Below are 18,196 nucleotides of genomic sequence, written 5' to 3'. Positions count from 1 at the left end.
TTGCCTTCTGCAAATAAATAAATGTTAAGTGAAGAGTCTCACCTCTTTTCAGCTTTATTTCAATTAGGTGTTTAAGAGAGGATGTGCCATGTGTTCACGAGGTCCTCTCTTAACCCATTCTGTTCCTCTGACTCTGTTATTTGCACTTCTGTTTTATGCGTTATTACTTTTCCTTGCAATTGAGCTGTTGTATGCTAATTCCTGTATAGTTTGCACAATCATGCCAGCTTCTTTTTTAAATGTGAATGGAATAACTGCTCCCGTCACCTCTCCCCCCCACCACCACCATGGGGGATCTGTAGAAGGAGCCAATTATTAACTTAGTTCAGCTGTTAAGTATAACCTCCACCCATACCAATTTGCATGGATTATCTACTTCGACTTCACTACAAGATAAACCACTACTGACAGACACACACTCCACCACCAATTCTGCCTAATCTATCTTTCCTGAACACCGTCTGAGACTTCGTAAAAATTTTTGCAGAACTTATTTCAGGCTTTAGCCAGCTTTCTGTACCTATAATGATTTCAGCTTCTGTGCTTTCTATTAGCACTTGAAGCTCAGGGACTTTCCCAGCACAACTACAACAATTTACAACTACAATTCTGACTGTTCCTTGATCCAAGCACGTCCTGTATTTGCCATGCACCCTTTGACATTGCAGCCCACCCCGTACTTTCCCGAGGCTTTCTAACCTAAAAAACTGCCCAGTCCATGCCACACAGCCTCCGCTACCCGTATAGGTGCCAGCTGAGTGTAGTGAACTCCTGACCTATTCAGCAGAACCCGAAACCCCACCACCATATGGCGGCAAGTCAAGGAATCTGCAGCCTACACAGTCGCAAAACCGTCTGAGCCTCCAATTCAGACCCTCCACCCGGCTCTGCACCAAAGGTCTGCAGTTGGTTCTGTCAACAATACTGCAGATGGTGAGCTCTGCCTTCATCTCGTAAGCAAGACTGGCAACCTTCACCAAATCAGATAGCCGCTGGAATCCAGGGAGAATTTCCTTGTATCCAAAGTGACACACATCATTAGTGCCGACATGTGCCACCACCTACAGCTGGCTGCACCCTGTGCTCTTCATGGCATCTGGAAGGACCCTTTCCACATCAGGAATGACTCCACTCGGAATGCACACGGAGTGCACACTGTATTTCTTCCCCCCCTTAGCTGCCATATCCCTAAGGGGCCCCATTACGTTCCTAACATTGGAGCTCCCAACTACCAATAAGCCCACCCTCTCCGATTGCCCGGACCTTGAAGGCTGAGAATCATCCTCTGAAACAGGGCAGGTAGCTGCATCTGGCTCAGCCAGAGATGGTACCTGAGTATGCATGGCATGCTTTGGAAAGATATACAGTGTCCCAACCACATGCACCAGCAACCATCCACCAGTTGTCAACTGCCTTGGTGAAGCAATGGAACACTTCATCACCAGGACTTCTTATCAACATCTTGGCCAGCGTGGGAGCACGTCACAGTGCTGCTTTTGCATTCCATGGTGATCATGCACCCTATTTCCCTATTTAGAACCAAGTCCCATATTTTGTATGTTCAAGGGACCATCAAGAATTGCAGTAACCTTAGTGTATTTATTGTATTTGACTAAAGTGTCATTTATGTTAATCTCGTTGCACATTTATTTCAGTTACCTTCTCTTCAATATTGTTGCAGTTCTTTCTATGTATGTTCTAAGTGTCATTGAGCGTGTTACTTGGCAGTGTTCCTTATCTGTAAGTTACTTTTGTTCTTATGTTTTGCAGTGTGCAATCAATGATTGATTTTAAGTTATTTGTTAATTGCATTCATGTACAGTTGTGAATACCTAGCTGTAAATACTCTTCTGATAGACGCGCCTTCTAGTCGGACAAGGGCGGTCACGCGTATCTTGCAGATGCCACTTGTTGTTAATAAACTTTTTCTTTTTAAACATTACATTTTTATCGTAAAAGTAATATTAGGCATTATTCATGGGTTATACAAACAAAAGCAAGGTAAAAAGATCATGTAAAAATGAAGTTATGTTTCAAAACACACATTTTCTTCCCACAGCTTCTCGAGGTACTGATACTTATTTTCCATGTTTGAACGTCAAATTTATACAGGATTGTGCTTGAAATTTTGATTTCTCAATATACTAAAGTTATTTAGAAGTTGAAATACATTCAATGCAAACATTTGTTGAATGATGTAAACAAAACATACCATTCATATACCTCACATTTGAAACGGGTGATTATTTAAAAGCTAAAATACAATCATTGCAAACATTTCTTGAATGCTGTAAACAAATCAACTTTCCACATATTTCACATTTAAAATGGGGTGATTCTCATTTTCTTGCTAACTAAACGTGGTCAACATCTTTTCTTCAGAGGCTCCTGAGGTTGATCTTCTTCTCCCCTTCCTTGTTGCTGTTGGTGTTCATCATCTGTGTGCAGCACATTTAGAACTTGTGTACAGAGGTCTCCAGTTACTTTAGTACTTCTTCTTTTTACATGTTCCTGCACAGGTTGGTTTGAAAGATGTCTGAGGTATTTTGCCCTCTTGAGATTATTGCTTGATGTCTCCTTTTGTGTGATTGTAAAAAGTTATAATTTCTAGTTTCTTGAGATCACCTGTTACTTCATCGATTTTTCCATCATTATGAAGGCTGGATATACTTTTTTTGGAACATGTGAAACAAGTGTTGCCTCCCTGAGGTTAAAGGGTTCAGGCAGACAAGTTTCTTAGGTTAGAGCCAAAGTCCAGACAGCCAACAATCAAGATAAGTAGAATATAAGAAACTTCATCTGCAGTAAATAGTGGTAAAGCTAAGAGCAGTATCAGCTTACTTCATCAAAATATCAGAGGAATAAAAAATAAATATATGAGCTATCAGTGTGTTTAGATGATCTCAAAAATAAGAATCTGATTGATATATTCTGTCTGCCTGAACACCATGTAACTTTGGGGATGGATAGTGTCAGTATAAATTGGTACAATTTAGCATCTTACACTTGTAGATCTAGGATGGATAAAGGAGAAGCTGCCATTTTCATACAAATAAGGGTATAAATACAAAACTGTAGAAGTAAGCAAATTTTGTGTTGATCAGCACTTTGAGGTTTGTGTATGTGAACTTCACCTAGATAATGTAGTATTGATATTAGCAACAGTGTACAGGTCACCATTAGGGGACTGGGAGCTATTCATAAAAATTTTGACTCTCTACTATGCTGTCTGTCAGACAAAAAGAAGTTATTAATCTGTCCCTCCCACTTTCCAAGAAAAGGTAACAAACATTGTCGCTGCGTATCTGACACATACGTGCACCTATCGGAAGGTTAACAATTGTTAATTTGTGTTATTGATGTAAATAAATTTGTCTTTCACCATTAGTAAGCACAAGGAAGTTTCTGTATGTTCTACTACTGTATCATTTAATTTTGAATCCATTCTGCTATTTAGATCACCAATTAGAAACACATTCTGATTTCCATCCTTTCCAAAGTTTGTAAAATCAACAAATTGTCTTACCTAGTAGTAACAACATCGTCAGTTGGGGACATATGCTGCTGTGATTACCAAATAATGATTTCTATCACTGATATCCACTTGCAAGTCTGTATTTGATGTGGTCCTAGGATTTTATATTTTTTTTAAATTATTATTTTTTTAACTTCTTTATAGTTGCTATGGGTACTCCTCCTCTAGCTTTATGTCCTATTTGTACAGCACCTCTGTCCTTTGCCATTTTTCTTGGTCTCTTTGAGTTTGAACATTCCACATATCTTTTTAAATTAGTGATGGGCTGCAGACCCATTCATTCAGCTACCAACCTCAAAAATCAAGTGATTTTTAGTTGGAGGGTTCTTCCCTTAGACTGGTTGTCTTTCTAGATTTAAGAGACCATTTTTCCCATTTGAAGATAGCCACTTCAGCCAGCACAACCATAGTGCAGCCCCACTCCTTGCTCTCCTGAACTTGAGGTGCATGCCTGAGACAAGTACTGTAATCTGGCCGCTGCACACTCCTCTGCGATAGTTATCAGGTGGCACACAAATCCTGCACTTGGAGGTGGACACCCAACATCACTGATCCAGGTTTCATTGCAGGTGTGGATGACAGTTCTAAGTGGTTTTTAATGTTGCTTGTAGTGCTTACCTAGAGCCTAAATTGATAATGTGGAGATAGTTGCATATCGTTTTGGTCAACACGGCTTACCGATCTCCCCCCCCCCCCCCCACCCGTCCCCTCTCTCCATGCTCCCTCCCAAAAAAAAAAAAAAATTTGGAGGGGGGTGGGACACCAGCAGATACTTTTGTTGTATTTTCCTTGTGGTACGTATGAATCTTTGTGTGTCATATACAGCTGTCTTTCATAGTTCATGATTTGACTGTCAAAGAGCATGTTGTGTGATGACCTGTATTGTCTGCATGTCGAGTCAGAGTTGTGATCGAGATTCATACTGTAAAAATGGGCTGGCTGCTGTGGCCGAGCGGTTCTAGGCACTTTGGTCCAGAACTGCGCTGCTGCTACGGTCACAGGTTCGAATCCTGCCTCGGGCGTGGATGTGTGTGATGTCCTTAGGTTAGTTAGGTGTAAGTAGTTCTAAGTCTGCCTACAGGAAAATTAAAGAGACCTTTGGAGAAAAGAGAACCACTTGCATGAATATCTAGACTCAGATGGAAAAGCAAAGAAGGGAAAGCAGGAAGGTCGAAGGAGTATACAGAAGGACTATACTAGGGTGAAGTTCTTGAGGACAGTATTATGGAAATGCAAGAGGATGTAGATGAAGATGAAATGGGAGATATGATACTGCGTGAAGAGAGTGACAGAGCACTGAAAGACCTAAGTCGAAAAAAGGCCCTGGGAGTAGACAACAGTCCATTAGAACTACTGGTAACCTTGGGAGAGCCAGTCCTGACAAAACTCTACCATCTGGTGAACAAGATGTATGAGACAGGCGAAGTACCCTCAGACTTTAACAAGAGTACAATAATTCCAATCCCAAAGAAAGCAGGTGTTGACAGATATGAAAATTACCTAACTATCAGTTTAATAAGCCATGGCTGTAAAATACTAACACGAATTCCTTACAGACAAATGGAAAAACTGGTAGAAGCCGACATCAGGGAAGATCAGTTTGGATTTCGTAGAAATTTTCGAACATGCAAGGCAACACTGACCCTACGACTTATCTTAGAAAATAGATTAAGGAAAGGCAAACCTACATTACTAGCATTTGTAGACTTAAAGAAAGCTTTTGACAATGATGACTGGAATACTCTCTTTCAAATTCTGAAGGTGGCAGAGGTCAAATACAGGGAGTGAAAGGCTATTTACAATTTGTACAGAAACCAGATGGCAGTTATGAGTCGATGGGCATGAAAGGGAAGCAGTGGTTGGGAAGGGAGTGAGACATGGTTGTAGCCAATCCCCAATGTTATTCAATCTGTGTATTGAGCAAGCAGTAAAGGGACAAAAGAAAAATTCAGAGTAGGAATTAAAATCCATGGAGAAGAAATAAAAACTTTGAGGTTTGCCGATGACATTGTAATTCTGTCAGGGACAGCAAAGGGCCTGCAAGAGCAGCTGAATGGAATAGACAGTGTCTTGAAAGGAAGATATAAGATAATCATCAACAAAAGCAAAACGAGGATAATGGAATGAAGTCTAATTAAACTGGGTGATGCTGAGGGCATTAGATTAGGAAATGAGACGCTGAAAGTAATAAATGAGTTTTGCTATTTGGGGAGAAAAATAACTGATGATGGTCGAAGTAGAGAGGATATAAAATGTAGACTGGCAATGGCAAGGAAAGCGTTTCAGAAGAAGAGAAGTTTGTTAACATTGAGTTTAGATTTAAGTGTCAGGAAGTCTTTTCTCAAAGTAATTTTATGGAGTGAAGCCATGTATGGAAGTGAAATGTGGACGATAAATAGTATAGACAAGAAGAGAATAGAAGCTTTCAAAATGTGGTACTACAGAAGAATGCTGAAGATTAGATGGGTAGATCACATAACTAATGAGGAATGCTGAAGATTAGATGGGTAGATCACATAACTAATGAGGAAGGTATTGAATAAAATTGAGGAGAAGAGAAATTTGTGGCACAACTTGACTAGTTAGTTAGTTAGTTAGTTATATTACTTGTTCCATGGATCATGAACACGATTCTTTCGTAATGATGTGGAACGTGTCAAAGTACACAAGATTCATTTATCCCAAATAATCATTGTTAGTCTTATATACGGTACAATTGTTAATGCTTACTGTATTTCTTTGGCCTACAGTAAGCATTAAGCATTAACTAGAAGAGCATTAAGCATTAACTAGAAGAAGGGATAGGTTGGTAGGACATCTTCTGAGACATCTTGAGGTCACCAATTTAGTACTTGAGGGCATTGTGGAGGGTGAAAGTCATAGACGGAGACCAAGAGATGAATACACTAAACAGATACAGAAGGATGTACGTTGCAATAGGTACTGGGAGATGAAGAAGATTGCACAGAATAGAGTACCATGGAGAGCTGCAATCTAACCAGTTTCTGGACTGAAGACCAACAACAAGTTTAGGGGACTGATGACCTCAGATGTTAAGTCCCATAGTGCTTAGAGCCATTTGAACCATTTGTAAAAATGGGCAGTATAGTAGCTGTGGTCACTCAGGAATTGGACTGTGCTCTCACTAGAGTTAACATGCCTCATTCCCAGCCATTCCCAGATGTTGGACAATCAGTTGTGTATGCCATGTGAATTATTGCTGCATCTGACTCCTTTTGCCACATATTCATTTTCCGAGATTTTGTTTGCTGTCGGGTTCATGTGAACTCACTTGTGATTTCTGCCACCTTGTCATGTTACCCATCTTCAACCTGTCTGTTGTGTCTCTGTGTCTGTTGCATATTTTCTGAGCACCACACATACTGCTTCCAGTGATGGGATCTTGAAAGTCCCTGACAGTCATAGTAGCACACACAACAGTTGTGATGGTAGTCAAGAGATTGAGATTATGTGCCTGTGTACTGTCTGCAAAGCATACTATCGACTTGAAAAGCATACGGTGGTAGATTTTAGTGTGTGTGATGGTAGTTCATGTTTTTGAATGTTAATTACAGCCACTTTTTGTGAATCAGTTTTCCTACTCTTTCTGTTGTTGGTCATGGACAGACATAAAAGGAAAAATGAAACACTATCCTAGCTTTCAGAACTCGTAGTTCTCTTCTCACAGAGGAGAGAGGGGTAGGTTAGGGAAGGCTGAAATGGAAGGGCAGGTCATTGATACCCCAGGATGAGAGGGAACCACCTGTAGTAGGGATTGTTGTAGACGTCAGAGATAGCAGAGATTCAGCTCAGGGATAAAGAGAAATTGAGAAGTAGAGATTAATTAGGGGAAAAGCAAATGAACAGTTCAATAAAATTTTCAAAGAAATCCAAGCAGAAAATAAATAAAGATAAATATAAAAATAAGAAAAATGAAAAATGTAATATAATAATACAAAAGGTATCATGAAAAAGAGGGTCATGTGTTAACCGACATTAACTCCAGGAGAGTGTTGGGATGCAAGTACATGTAATGGGACAAGTTGCAATCTCTGCAATTCAGAGAAACTAGTATTGACAGAGAGGATACAAACAGCCATTTTGGTGCAGCATAACACACGTCCTAGAGTCATGCTGTAGAGCATATTTAGCAACTGGGATGGTTGTCCCCCAGGCAGACAGTTCCCATCCATGCCCATTCATGTGCTCAGCCGGTTTAGTGGTCATCGGGTGTACAGGGTCATATAAATAGCAGTGTGGTGGACATGACTTAGTTGATAAACAACCTGAGTAGTTCCGTAAGTTGCTCTGTCTTTGATCTTGTGAGAGTAACCAGTGATGGGCCTGGAGAGGGCAGCATTGGGTGGGTGTGTGCACAGGTTTTACAGAATAGTCAATTGTATGATAGTAACCTTGAGTTAAGGATAATGGTTTGGGGGTTTATTGCAATGTCCTTGCATAGTACATTGTTTTTATACAGGGAAAGAACTCTTTTTTTCTGCTTTAAAAGCTTTGTCATACTGCTGTGTTTGCAATACACTATTTTCACTCATGTATAGGCAAATTTAGTTTAGTTAGCAAAGATTCTTTTTTTTGTACATACAGAACTGCAGAGTTTGCAAAATTCAGTGTAGAACTTCTGAAAACATGCCAAATTACACTACGGAAGGCATTTGATGGGCCAAAGTTGATGGAATTAAAAGCCCATGTTGTTTACAGGAATTCAGCATATTATTGTATTGTGGCCAACATATTCTCGGAGCATGGCCATGGCTAGACCCATGTGGCATGAAGGCCTGGGATGTCATTAGGTTTACAGATCACGACCTAGTGATGTGCAAACTCATGCATAATGTGCATTTTTGTTGGCCAGAGCACCTGCTCAAAGGTTAAGAACCAGAACTTCAGACCCATTTTTAGATGAACCACAGAAAATGTTCATCATGGGTACTTCTGCTAGCCACAGAAGGGTTTTGCTGTCAGGTTGTGATCCTGACTATGCTTTGACCTCACCTCTCCAAGCTATTATGTGAGCCATTCTGAGAGATGCTGAAGATTAAGGCATTGATAAGGTACCCTGTACATTGGCAAGGCATTTATGCCAATATTGAAAGTGTAATCATGGCCTGCCAAAGAGGCACATGAAATCAGTTAGATAAAGTGTGATGTTTCACCCTATGTTCAACTCCTGACAGGCTATGAGACTTATCATGGAACCTCTCTACTACATTGTAAAAGTTATCTCCATAAGGACACAGTTATGGTGCGGTTAATGGCTATAATTTACTTTGTAGAGCTGGCCATGATGTCTCTTTTGTTGATACTGCTAAGTACCCATTGTCCATGTGGTCATACTGTGTAGGTGATGATTCTGTTGCTGCTCTGGATGCAAGAAAAGGTGCGTGTTTTTGATTATCATTGGACTAACAAAATCATGATGCAGGATTCCATAGCTTGTTTAAAAAAAAAAAAAAACACCTTTATTGCCAGAACTTGAAAATGACTACTCTCAACCATGGCCAGAACTCAAGTGACCAAAAACCCGTTTCTCAACAAAGATCACAGGCAAAGTGACAAAGAATGTACAATTTCAATATTGATTATTGATTGTAACACCTATCCTAATATCATATTAAGCGAATGATTTTTAACACAACTTTAGTTAGTCTATAATATAACAAAAAAAGGTCTATTTGTTAGTTCCTTTAATTAGTGTATAATATAAAAAATGCGGTCTATTTGTCAGTTCCCTTACAGGCTGCATAGATATCAACTTTGGCAACTTTGCAGGCCTGTTCAAGGAAATATATGGTTACTTGTCATGCATACTATCTGTGATTCAATGTGTCACTCAGATGTAGTCAACATCATCATCTGTTATGATACTGGCAAGAATGACAATGAAACTTCCTGGCAAATTAAAACTGTGTTCCGGACCAAGACTGAGACTCAGGACCTTTGCCTTTCGCGGGCAAGTGCTCTTCCAACTGAGCTACCCAAGCATGACTCACGACTCATCCTCACAGATTCAATTCTGCCAGTACCTTGTCTCCTACCGTATTTACTCGACTATAAGACGCACTTTTTTCTGGTTTTTGTAATCCAAAAAACTGCCTGCAGCTTAGAATCGAGTGCAAAGTAAGCGGAAGTTCTGAAGAATGTTGGTAGGTGCCACCACAACTAACTTTTGCCATCGAATATATGTAGCGCTACACAGGCATGCTTAGCAGGCACAAAGATAAATACTGGCACCAAAACCTTTGCGTCAGTAAATTAATTAAAAGAAAAGGTAGAAGAATGTAAACATTATGCCATGTATTCTTTCGTGTTTGCTGCTGTCTCATTTAAATCCTGTCTGCCAAATGAACTACGAAACTAGAGCAAATGCGGAAGAATATACGTGTCATGTCTTGTTTATATTCATATTATTCTTTTGCTGAATAGTGATACAGTCAGAAATGAAGCATGGCAACTGACTAGATTTTTAAATCTAAGATGAATCTAATTTCTGTGCAGAACGTAGTGTACTAAATAGGCATGTGCAAAGATTTTCAAATAGAGAAAAATTTTCACTAAACTCCCGTTCAGAACATCTTCTATCATATGCAGTCTATTATTTCATTCTTATTGGTCATTATCAAAGGAAGCAGCAGTGTAAGTAACAACAAATAGCAGTCTCTTGCCATTGTTTCGCTTATGAGACAATCTCTCTCTCTCTCTCTCTCTCTCTCTCTCTCTCTCTCTCTTTTTTTAAATGTAAGACGTGGTAGTGCGCACAAAAGCAAGCCCTGCCGCGATCGGCGACAGGCCGTAAAGACCCATTATCACAATGCGACAAACAGTGCATGACACACTACAATAATGCATTTTCAGCCAAGAGTGACATAAACACCTAAACAAGAGAACGGCACTTATCAGGTCAAAGCAAAATAAGCAGTCAATTCAAACCAGACGAAGCAAGTGAAAAAGGAATGGTACCTGTATAAATACGGACGGAGTGCCTGCCACATAGCAATGGCTGCTTGGTAAAGCTTATCTCTTAAGCTTACAACTCGAACCAAGCTACTGTAGCTGTATCGTCATCCATTTGACCCCAATTGTGTTTCATGTTACAATGGACCAACTTTGTTTCAATGTGGAAGTGCAGTCTAAAACTTTTCTCTCCCCTTGAATTTCAAGTCTCAAATTTCAGGTGCGGCTTAGATTCGGGATTTTTTTTTTTTTTTTTCCCCTTGAGTTAGAGTCTCATTTTTCAGATGTGGCTTAGATTCGAGTAAATACGGTACTCTGCTGCAGAGTGAGAATCTCATTCTGGAAACATCCACCAGGCTGTGGCTAAGCCATGTCTCTGCACTATCCTTTCTTCCAGGAGTGCTAGTTCTGCAAGGTTCACAGAAGAGCTTCTGTGAAGTTTGGAAAGTAGGAGACAAGGTACTGGCAGAACTGAAGCTGTGAGGACGGATCGTGAGTTGTGCTTGGGTACCTCAGTTGGTAGAACACTTGGCCGCAAAAGGCAAAGGTGCTGAGTTAGAGTCTCAGTCAGGCACACTGTTTTAATCTGCCAAGAAGTTTCATATCAGCACACGCTCTGCTGCAGAGTGAAAATCTCATTCTGGAAGAATGACAGTCTTTGTCTTTAAATGGAGCTCTGCACACCAATGTATCAGACAGTGGCCCACAGTTTAAATTGGCAGAGTTCTGTTTGTATGTCAAGGGGATGGTGAAAAGCATGTGACCACTGTTCCTTTTCATCCTGTGTCAAGCCCAGAAGTTGAGCAGTTAGTGATAACATTCTATGCCCATATGAATGAGACGACGACAGTGGTGGTGGTGGTGGTGGTGGTGGTGATAATGATAATGCTGATGGCTTCTCAAGAAGCCCTAACTCACCATGATGCCACATATCAACCAATCACTGCACAAAGCCGCAGTCTGCCTGAGATGCTGACTGGGTGCTGGAATCATACCCTTTGCAATTTCGTGCCTCTAATTAGCAAGCCAGCAAGTGAAAGTACATAGCATGCCAGGTAAAGACACTCCAAATGTCAGAATTTTGACAGTAAATCTGCTGAAGCATAACCATCCTCCAGGAACTCTGTCATACTCAGATTGTATTCAGAAGTGAGAACTGGGTGAAACCTGACGTAAAAATCTCGAAAATATTCAATAAGGCATGGAACATATATCAGAAAGATAGATCAGATGCTGTAGGAAGGTATGTGTTAATTACAGTTGGCAAAAATATTATCCTGTATAGGTTGAAATTGAGTCAGAGTACAAAGGATCTGGATGCAACTAAGAGGTCTGGTGAAATCGTGGTAGTCATCACATTTTTTACCAGTGATGTGATTCCACTGTAACAGTTGCAGGATCATTCAAAGAAAGTATGCTCAATGGTGTTGAGCAGTTAGTTGGACAGAACACACACAATGGAAATATTTTTGACCCTGTAATTAGAAACAAGTCTGACCGTATCGATCAACAGAGTTTATGAGACAGGGATTAGTGGTTGTAATGTTTTCATAGTGTCATACCACTAGTAGTTGATACCCGATCTTTGTTGTTCATTGATATAGTATCGTTAACTTCCTAGGTTAGGCATCCCCTAAAAAAATCCAGCAGCAAAATTTTCCTTGTGTTGAGCAAAGAGCCTGGTAATTTGTTCCAAAAACCTTCAACCAATCTAGCATCAGGTCATTTGCCATCCATCCCTATTCTTGACATTTAAAGACAAGGCAGTTAATAAATCCATTAAGAAGACCGAGAGAGGTTTTAGGCTGGAAAGAGCAGATAAGCAAGTGTTATCATCCTGCATACACAATGAATGGGCATCATTGAGTTACATTATGATTGACTTAGAGATATTGTGGGCAAAGTTTAGAGCAGTGGAGTTAATGTAGTTCTAATTGCCCACTAGTTGGCATTGCAGCTTTTATGGTGGGCAGTGGTCGGTAGGTGTTTGAAAAACTGTTGATTGGTTTTCGTAAAATTTTGGCAAAGTACTTCGTAACTAGTTGTTATTATATACTTTAACAAATCTCCATAAATTTCATAAAGTTTCTTCCCTACTGTGTAATATTGACAAAGAAACAAAGGCCATCAGTAGATAAAAAAGATTAACTACCCCTGGTATTAAGTGATCATTCATCAGGCTCTGGAAAAGTATGTTCTGAGTAGTGGATTAAGGATGGAAAAGACCCATCTGCAGTCTCAGAGAGCTCTCTTTAACTTACTTCCCCAGTTAACAGATCTAACAGTCTGTGCTTTGATCTGTCAAATGCAAGCTTTGTGTTTGGAGGTGATGACATCCTTCACGGTAGTTCTAATCCAGAGATATTTTACCTAAGAATATGATGAAATCTTTTAGGCCTACAATAGAGCTACAGGAAGGACTTACCTTAGGGGGAAAAAAGGATAGGTATATACTCGCACCCGGGACTGGAATGGCTCCCGACCCTCTCCCTCAAAACCCACATCCTTTCATCTTTCCTTCTCCTTCTCCTTCCCTCTTTCCTGACGAAGCAACCGCCGGTTGCGAAAGCTCGAAATTCTGAGTGTGTGTTTGTGCGTTTTATTCATTGTGCCTATCTACCGGCGCTTTCCTGCTTGGTAAGTCTTGGAATCTTTGTTTTTAATATATTTTTCCCATGTGGAAGTTTCTTCACTTAAAACGTCCGGGCTGATAGGCCGTGGTCAAAGTATAAAACTCTCCTGACGTTTCGTCTCCGACTGCGGGAGACATTATGAACATTATGACAGCTGCCACCCATTCCATATCAAACGGTCCCTTCCCTACAGCCTAGGCCTTCATGGCAAACGAATCTGCTCCAGTCCTGAATCCCTGGACCATTACACCAACAACCTGAAAACAGCTTTCGCATCCCACAACTACCCTCCCGACCTGGTACAGAAACAGATAACCAGAGCCACTTCCTCATCCCCTCAAACCCAGAACCTCTCACAGAAGAACCCCAAAAGTGCCCCACTTGTGACAGGATACTTCCCGGGACTGGATCAGACTCTGAATGTGGCTCTCCAGCAGGGATACGACTTCCTAAAATCCTGCCCCGAAATGAGATCCATCCTTCATGAAATCCTTCCCACTCCACCAAGAGTGTCTTTCCGCCGTCCACCTAACCTTCATAACCTCTTGGTTCATCCCTATGAAATCCCCAAACCACCTTCCCTACCCTCTGGCTCCTACCCTTGCAACCGCCCCCGGTGTTAAACCTGTCCTATGCACCCTCCCACCACCACCTACTCCAGTCCTGTAACCCGGAAGGTGTACACGATCAAAGGCAGAGCCACGTGTGAAAGCACCCACGTGATTTACCAACTGACCTGCCTACACTGTGACACTTTCTATGTGGAAATGACCAGCAACAAACTGTCCATTCACATGAATGGACACAGGCAGACAGTGTTTGTTGGTAATGAGGATCACCCTGTGGCTAAACATGCCTTGGTGCACGGCCAGCACATCTTGGCACAGTGTTACACCGTCAGAGTTATCTGGATACTTCCCACCAACACCAACCTATCTGAACTCCAGAGATGGGATCTTGCCCTTCAATATATCCTCTCTTCTCTTTATCCACCAGGCCTCAATCTCCGCCAATTTCAAGTTGCCGCCATACCTCACCTGTCATTCAACATCATCTTTGCCTCCACACTTCCGCCTTGACTTACATCTCTGCCCATACTCTTTGCCTTTAAATATGTCTGCTTGTGTCTGTGTGTGTATGTATGTATGGATGGATGGATGGATGGATGGATGGATGGATGGATGGATGGATGGATGTGTGTGTGTGTGTGTGTGTGTGTGTGTGTGTGTGTGTGTGGGCGCGCGCGCGTGCGCGCGAATGTATACCTATCCTTTTTTCCCCCCTAAGGTGGGTCTTTCCGCTCCCGGGATTGGAGTGGCTCCTTGCCCTCTCCCTTGAGACCCACATCCTTTCTTCTTTCCTTTTCCTTCCCTCTTTCCTGACGGGGCGGCCGCCAGTTGCGAGGGCTCGAAATTCTGTGTGTGTGTGTTTTATTCGTTGTGCCTGTCTACCAGCGCTTTCCCACTTGGTGGGTCTTGGAATCTTTGTTTTTAATATATTTTTCCCATGTGGAAGTTTCTTTCTATTTTATATATCGCTGGCAGGTCGATAGCCACACAAACAAACACACAAAATTCAAGCTTTTGCAACAAATGGTTGCTTCTTCAGGAAAGAGGGAAGGAGAGGGAAAGACGAAAGGATGTGGGTTTTAAGGGAGAGGGTAAGGAGTCATTCCAATCCATTTGAAAATGTCTGCTTGTGTCGTGTCTGTGCATGTGCGGATGGATGTGCGTGTGTGTGCGCGAGTGTACACCTGTCCTTTTTTCCCCCCTAAGGTGAGTCTTTCCCCTCCCGGGACTGGAATGACTCCTTACCCTCTCCCTTAAATCCCATATCCTTTCGTCTTTCCCTCTACTTCCCTCTTTCCTGAAGAAGCAACTGTTGGTTGTGAAAGCTTGAGTTTTGTGTGTATGTTTGTGTTTGTTTGTGTGTCTATCGACCTGCCAGTGCTTTTGTTTGCTAAGTCACATCATATTTGTTTTTAGATATATTTTGCCCACGTGGAATGTTTCCCTCTATTATATATAAAGTAGTGTTTGTAGTTCTTGCAACTGTATCATGTCAGAGTTTAACACAGAATTCTTTAAAATGTGCTATTGGTAAACCCTTGTTCTATTTCCATGTGACATCTCTGTCATAACACATTATCGGTGTGAAAAATATATTTTCAGCACTTCACAAAATGCTTTCACCCCTACCTACATTCCTGACATTGAAGGGCCACTTCCCCTCTCCACACATCCAGTAGGTGAGCACATTTTACGTGTGTTAGTGTGGTGAGTTGGCTGCACTGACCATTGGACGGCTTAACAAGTCGGCAGCCAATAAGAGTTCACTAGTCGGAAATAGGCGATGTTTCCTCGATTATGGCTGAGCTATTCTTCAAGATTCAGTGTTTGAATTTAAAAGGTTGAGGATTGGTATTGTTGCTGAATCCAATGCATTGGAAATACTTGCAAAAAGATGGAACTGAGTTATAAGTGGCACAAGAAAAGGTGGTGGCTGGACCCCTTCATCACATATGGTCCAAACACTTCACTTTGACTGTCTCATTTTTCCATTACTGTTACGACCTAGCAATAGTTGTATCATAATTGCACAGTGAAGCTAAATGTTGCAAGTGATGTTGACAACACAGATCATGGATTACATCATCATTTCCTCTCTCACATCTCCCCTCTCTACAACTGCTTAAAGTATTCCCTTACCACTGCCACTACCCCTGTTCAGACCATCTGTCTTTTGTGCAACTTCAACTCGTTCAGTATTATCAACTGTCAGTAATAAGAAAACGGGACGAAGTCGAGCAAGATGTAGAGTAAGAACTTAGAATTGAGGTAAACCTTACTAGGATAACATGTAAAATCAGAGATTTTTTGCATTGATCTCATGGGTTTTTCGCAGGGCTACAAATTCATGGTGTAGAATCACAAAAAATGTGAAATTGGAGAATGTAAGTTCAGAACTCCACTGTAGTATTATTACAGTGTTTTAAATTACATACAATGTGAAAAATATTCTGTCACATCTTAAGTTATATTGTGATACTTCAGTTATTAAAGATAATTATTCTTTGACTTAAAACTACTTCCTTAGTTTACCCAGTACATCAGAAAAGCAATATTTAAATTACATGCTAAGGGGAGATAAAATAGTTGAGCATGTGTCGGTTCAGTCAGTTCATTAGCTACTTACTGCAACAGTTACATCTCAAGAGGAAAAATTTATCAGCGAAAAAGTTGATAACCCCTTTGAGTGCCTCAGTGTAGTGAATGGTGGTCTCACTTTATATTTCCAATTTGTGTGTGTGTGTGTGTGTGTGTGTGTGTGTGTGTGTGTGTGTGTGTGTGTGTGTGTGTGTACACACATGACAATGCTTCTAATAATTGAACTTTTTACAGATATTGTCAGCTGCAATGAAAACTGATGTTGAGCAAGCAGCTGACATGGCTCTTAGTATAAAACCTTCAGAGGAGAGTTCATCAGCATTGCCAAGGAAGAAGTCATCATTCTTCAGTGCCCAGTCTCATGTGTCACCTGACCAACCACCCACTGCTCATCAGCCAGGACCCTCGGTACCAGAAGAGCAGCCTGAATCCGAAGCCCCTGGGACGCAGAGATCAGTGGTTTGTCAAAATTTTGTTTTGCAGTTTTCCCTCTCTGTCTAAAAGAACATTCATGTTACATTCAAGACTGACAGCTATGTATAAACCTCTGAATTGTGTAGGAAACTTGCTTATACATGTCAGATTTAAGAAAGAAGAATTAAGCACCTGAAAGTTGCTCTTTGTTTTGTGTGGTGAGTGAATATTAAAAAGAAACAGCTGTCACTGTTAACTAGATCATAATGTCAAAATTGTTTTGGTGCAGGGATTTATTACCTATAAATAGCAGCAGCTGGGAAATAATGCATGGTTTCTTAGCAGATAGGCATTCAGTAGGTGACAGAATTGTGGACTTTCAGTATCAAAAGTCCCTCAGTTCTTGGAGAGGTGGCTGTTGGTAGTTAATGTAGAAAGTAACTAAACACATAGCAAGAAATTATATGTAGCAAGTGCCAAAAAAGAAATCCACAACCCAGATTCACCTTAAAAACTGAGAGGGAAGAAGAATAACAATTTAATGATTAAATAAGAAAGTTGCCCAGGGCTCCTTGTCAAGGGAGAACAGCTGTACACTTAAAGTCATATTTCTGCACGTTTCAGAAGTGGGAGAATATGCAGCAGATGACTAAAAATATCAAACTTGACAGAACAACAGAGTTAATCTGTTGCCAGACATCTATATACATTAGCACCAGACAAAGACATTGTCTGAAAACTCTCATATATTTTCAATCTTAGTAATGTGCATGTTGACTACTCATCATGTCAACTATATGATGAGTGGTTACCCATTGTGCCTTAGATTATTATGTGTAACATAACTGTGGTGATAACAAAAATAATTAAAAACTGATTTGAGAAAATGGCCCAATAGATTTCTTACGTTCTACATGATCTGAAGAAAAACAGAAAATAGGCACCTTCAAAGTAATAAAGGAGATCCACACTCCAAAAATGATGCTTGGGGAGTGGGAGGAGGAGGGGAAGGGGGGGGGGGGATACCTTCGTTTGAAGCCACACTTAAAAATTGAAACAGATATGGCTCATTATATAATTATATAATATAAGGCTCATTATATTATTGATAGAGTATAAAGTGGCTCCATCTGTCAGAGATAAGCTGGGAGTCATACTTATTTGTAGTAATTTGCATGGAGTTAAATTTAGCCAGGTGGGCATTTAAAATTATTGTCACAACATAAACACTGATAGCAATGACAATTCACAATATCTATCAAAATATTCAGAGTGGAACTAGGGTATCTAGGGCCACTAATACTTTTACAGACTGTACCACAACTCGTGTTAGTCATATGTCAGTCTTTCCATATCACATGAATGTCATCCAAAATATTTTTTTCTTTCAGTGAAATATGATGTTTTCATCCAAGAAAATTACATTTCGGCTTGACAGGCTATGCCACTTGATATCAAGGATATACTGTAAATCT

The 18,196-nt window shown here is 40.6% G+C and overlaps 1 protein-coding gene across 11 annotated transcripts in view; it reads left to right on the top strand.

Annotated features, from left to right (window-relative positions):
* Positions 1-18,196, top strand: part of LOC126272844 (piezo-type mechanosensitive ion channel component) — a 651,486-nt gene that overhangs the window by 410,918 nt on the left and 222,372 nt on the right. For all 11 annotated transcript variants that reach the window (XM_049976053.1, XM_049976051.1, XM_049976056.1 and 8 more), the window contains one exon: positions 16,542-16,766. In XM_049976053.1, coding sequence (XP_049832010.1) covers positions 16,542-16,766 — 225 coding nt within the window. The remainder of the gene's footprint in view (positions 1-16,541; positions 16,767-18,196) is intronic.

The sequence above is a fragment of the Schistocerca gregaria genome, chromosome 5, assembly GCF_023897955.1.
Source record: "Schistocerca gregaria isolate iqSchGreg1 chromosome 5, iqSchGreg1.2, whole genome shotgun sequence".
In the NCBI taxonomy this organism is placed as follows: domain Eukaryota; kingdom Metazoa; phylum Arthropoda; class Insecta; order Orthoptera; family Acrididae; genus Schistocerca; species Schistocerca gregaria.
Note: the sequence above shows the minus strand (reverse complement) of the source record. Positions and strands in the feature narration are given on the sequence as shown.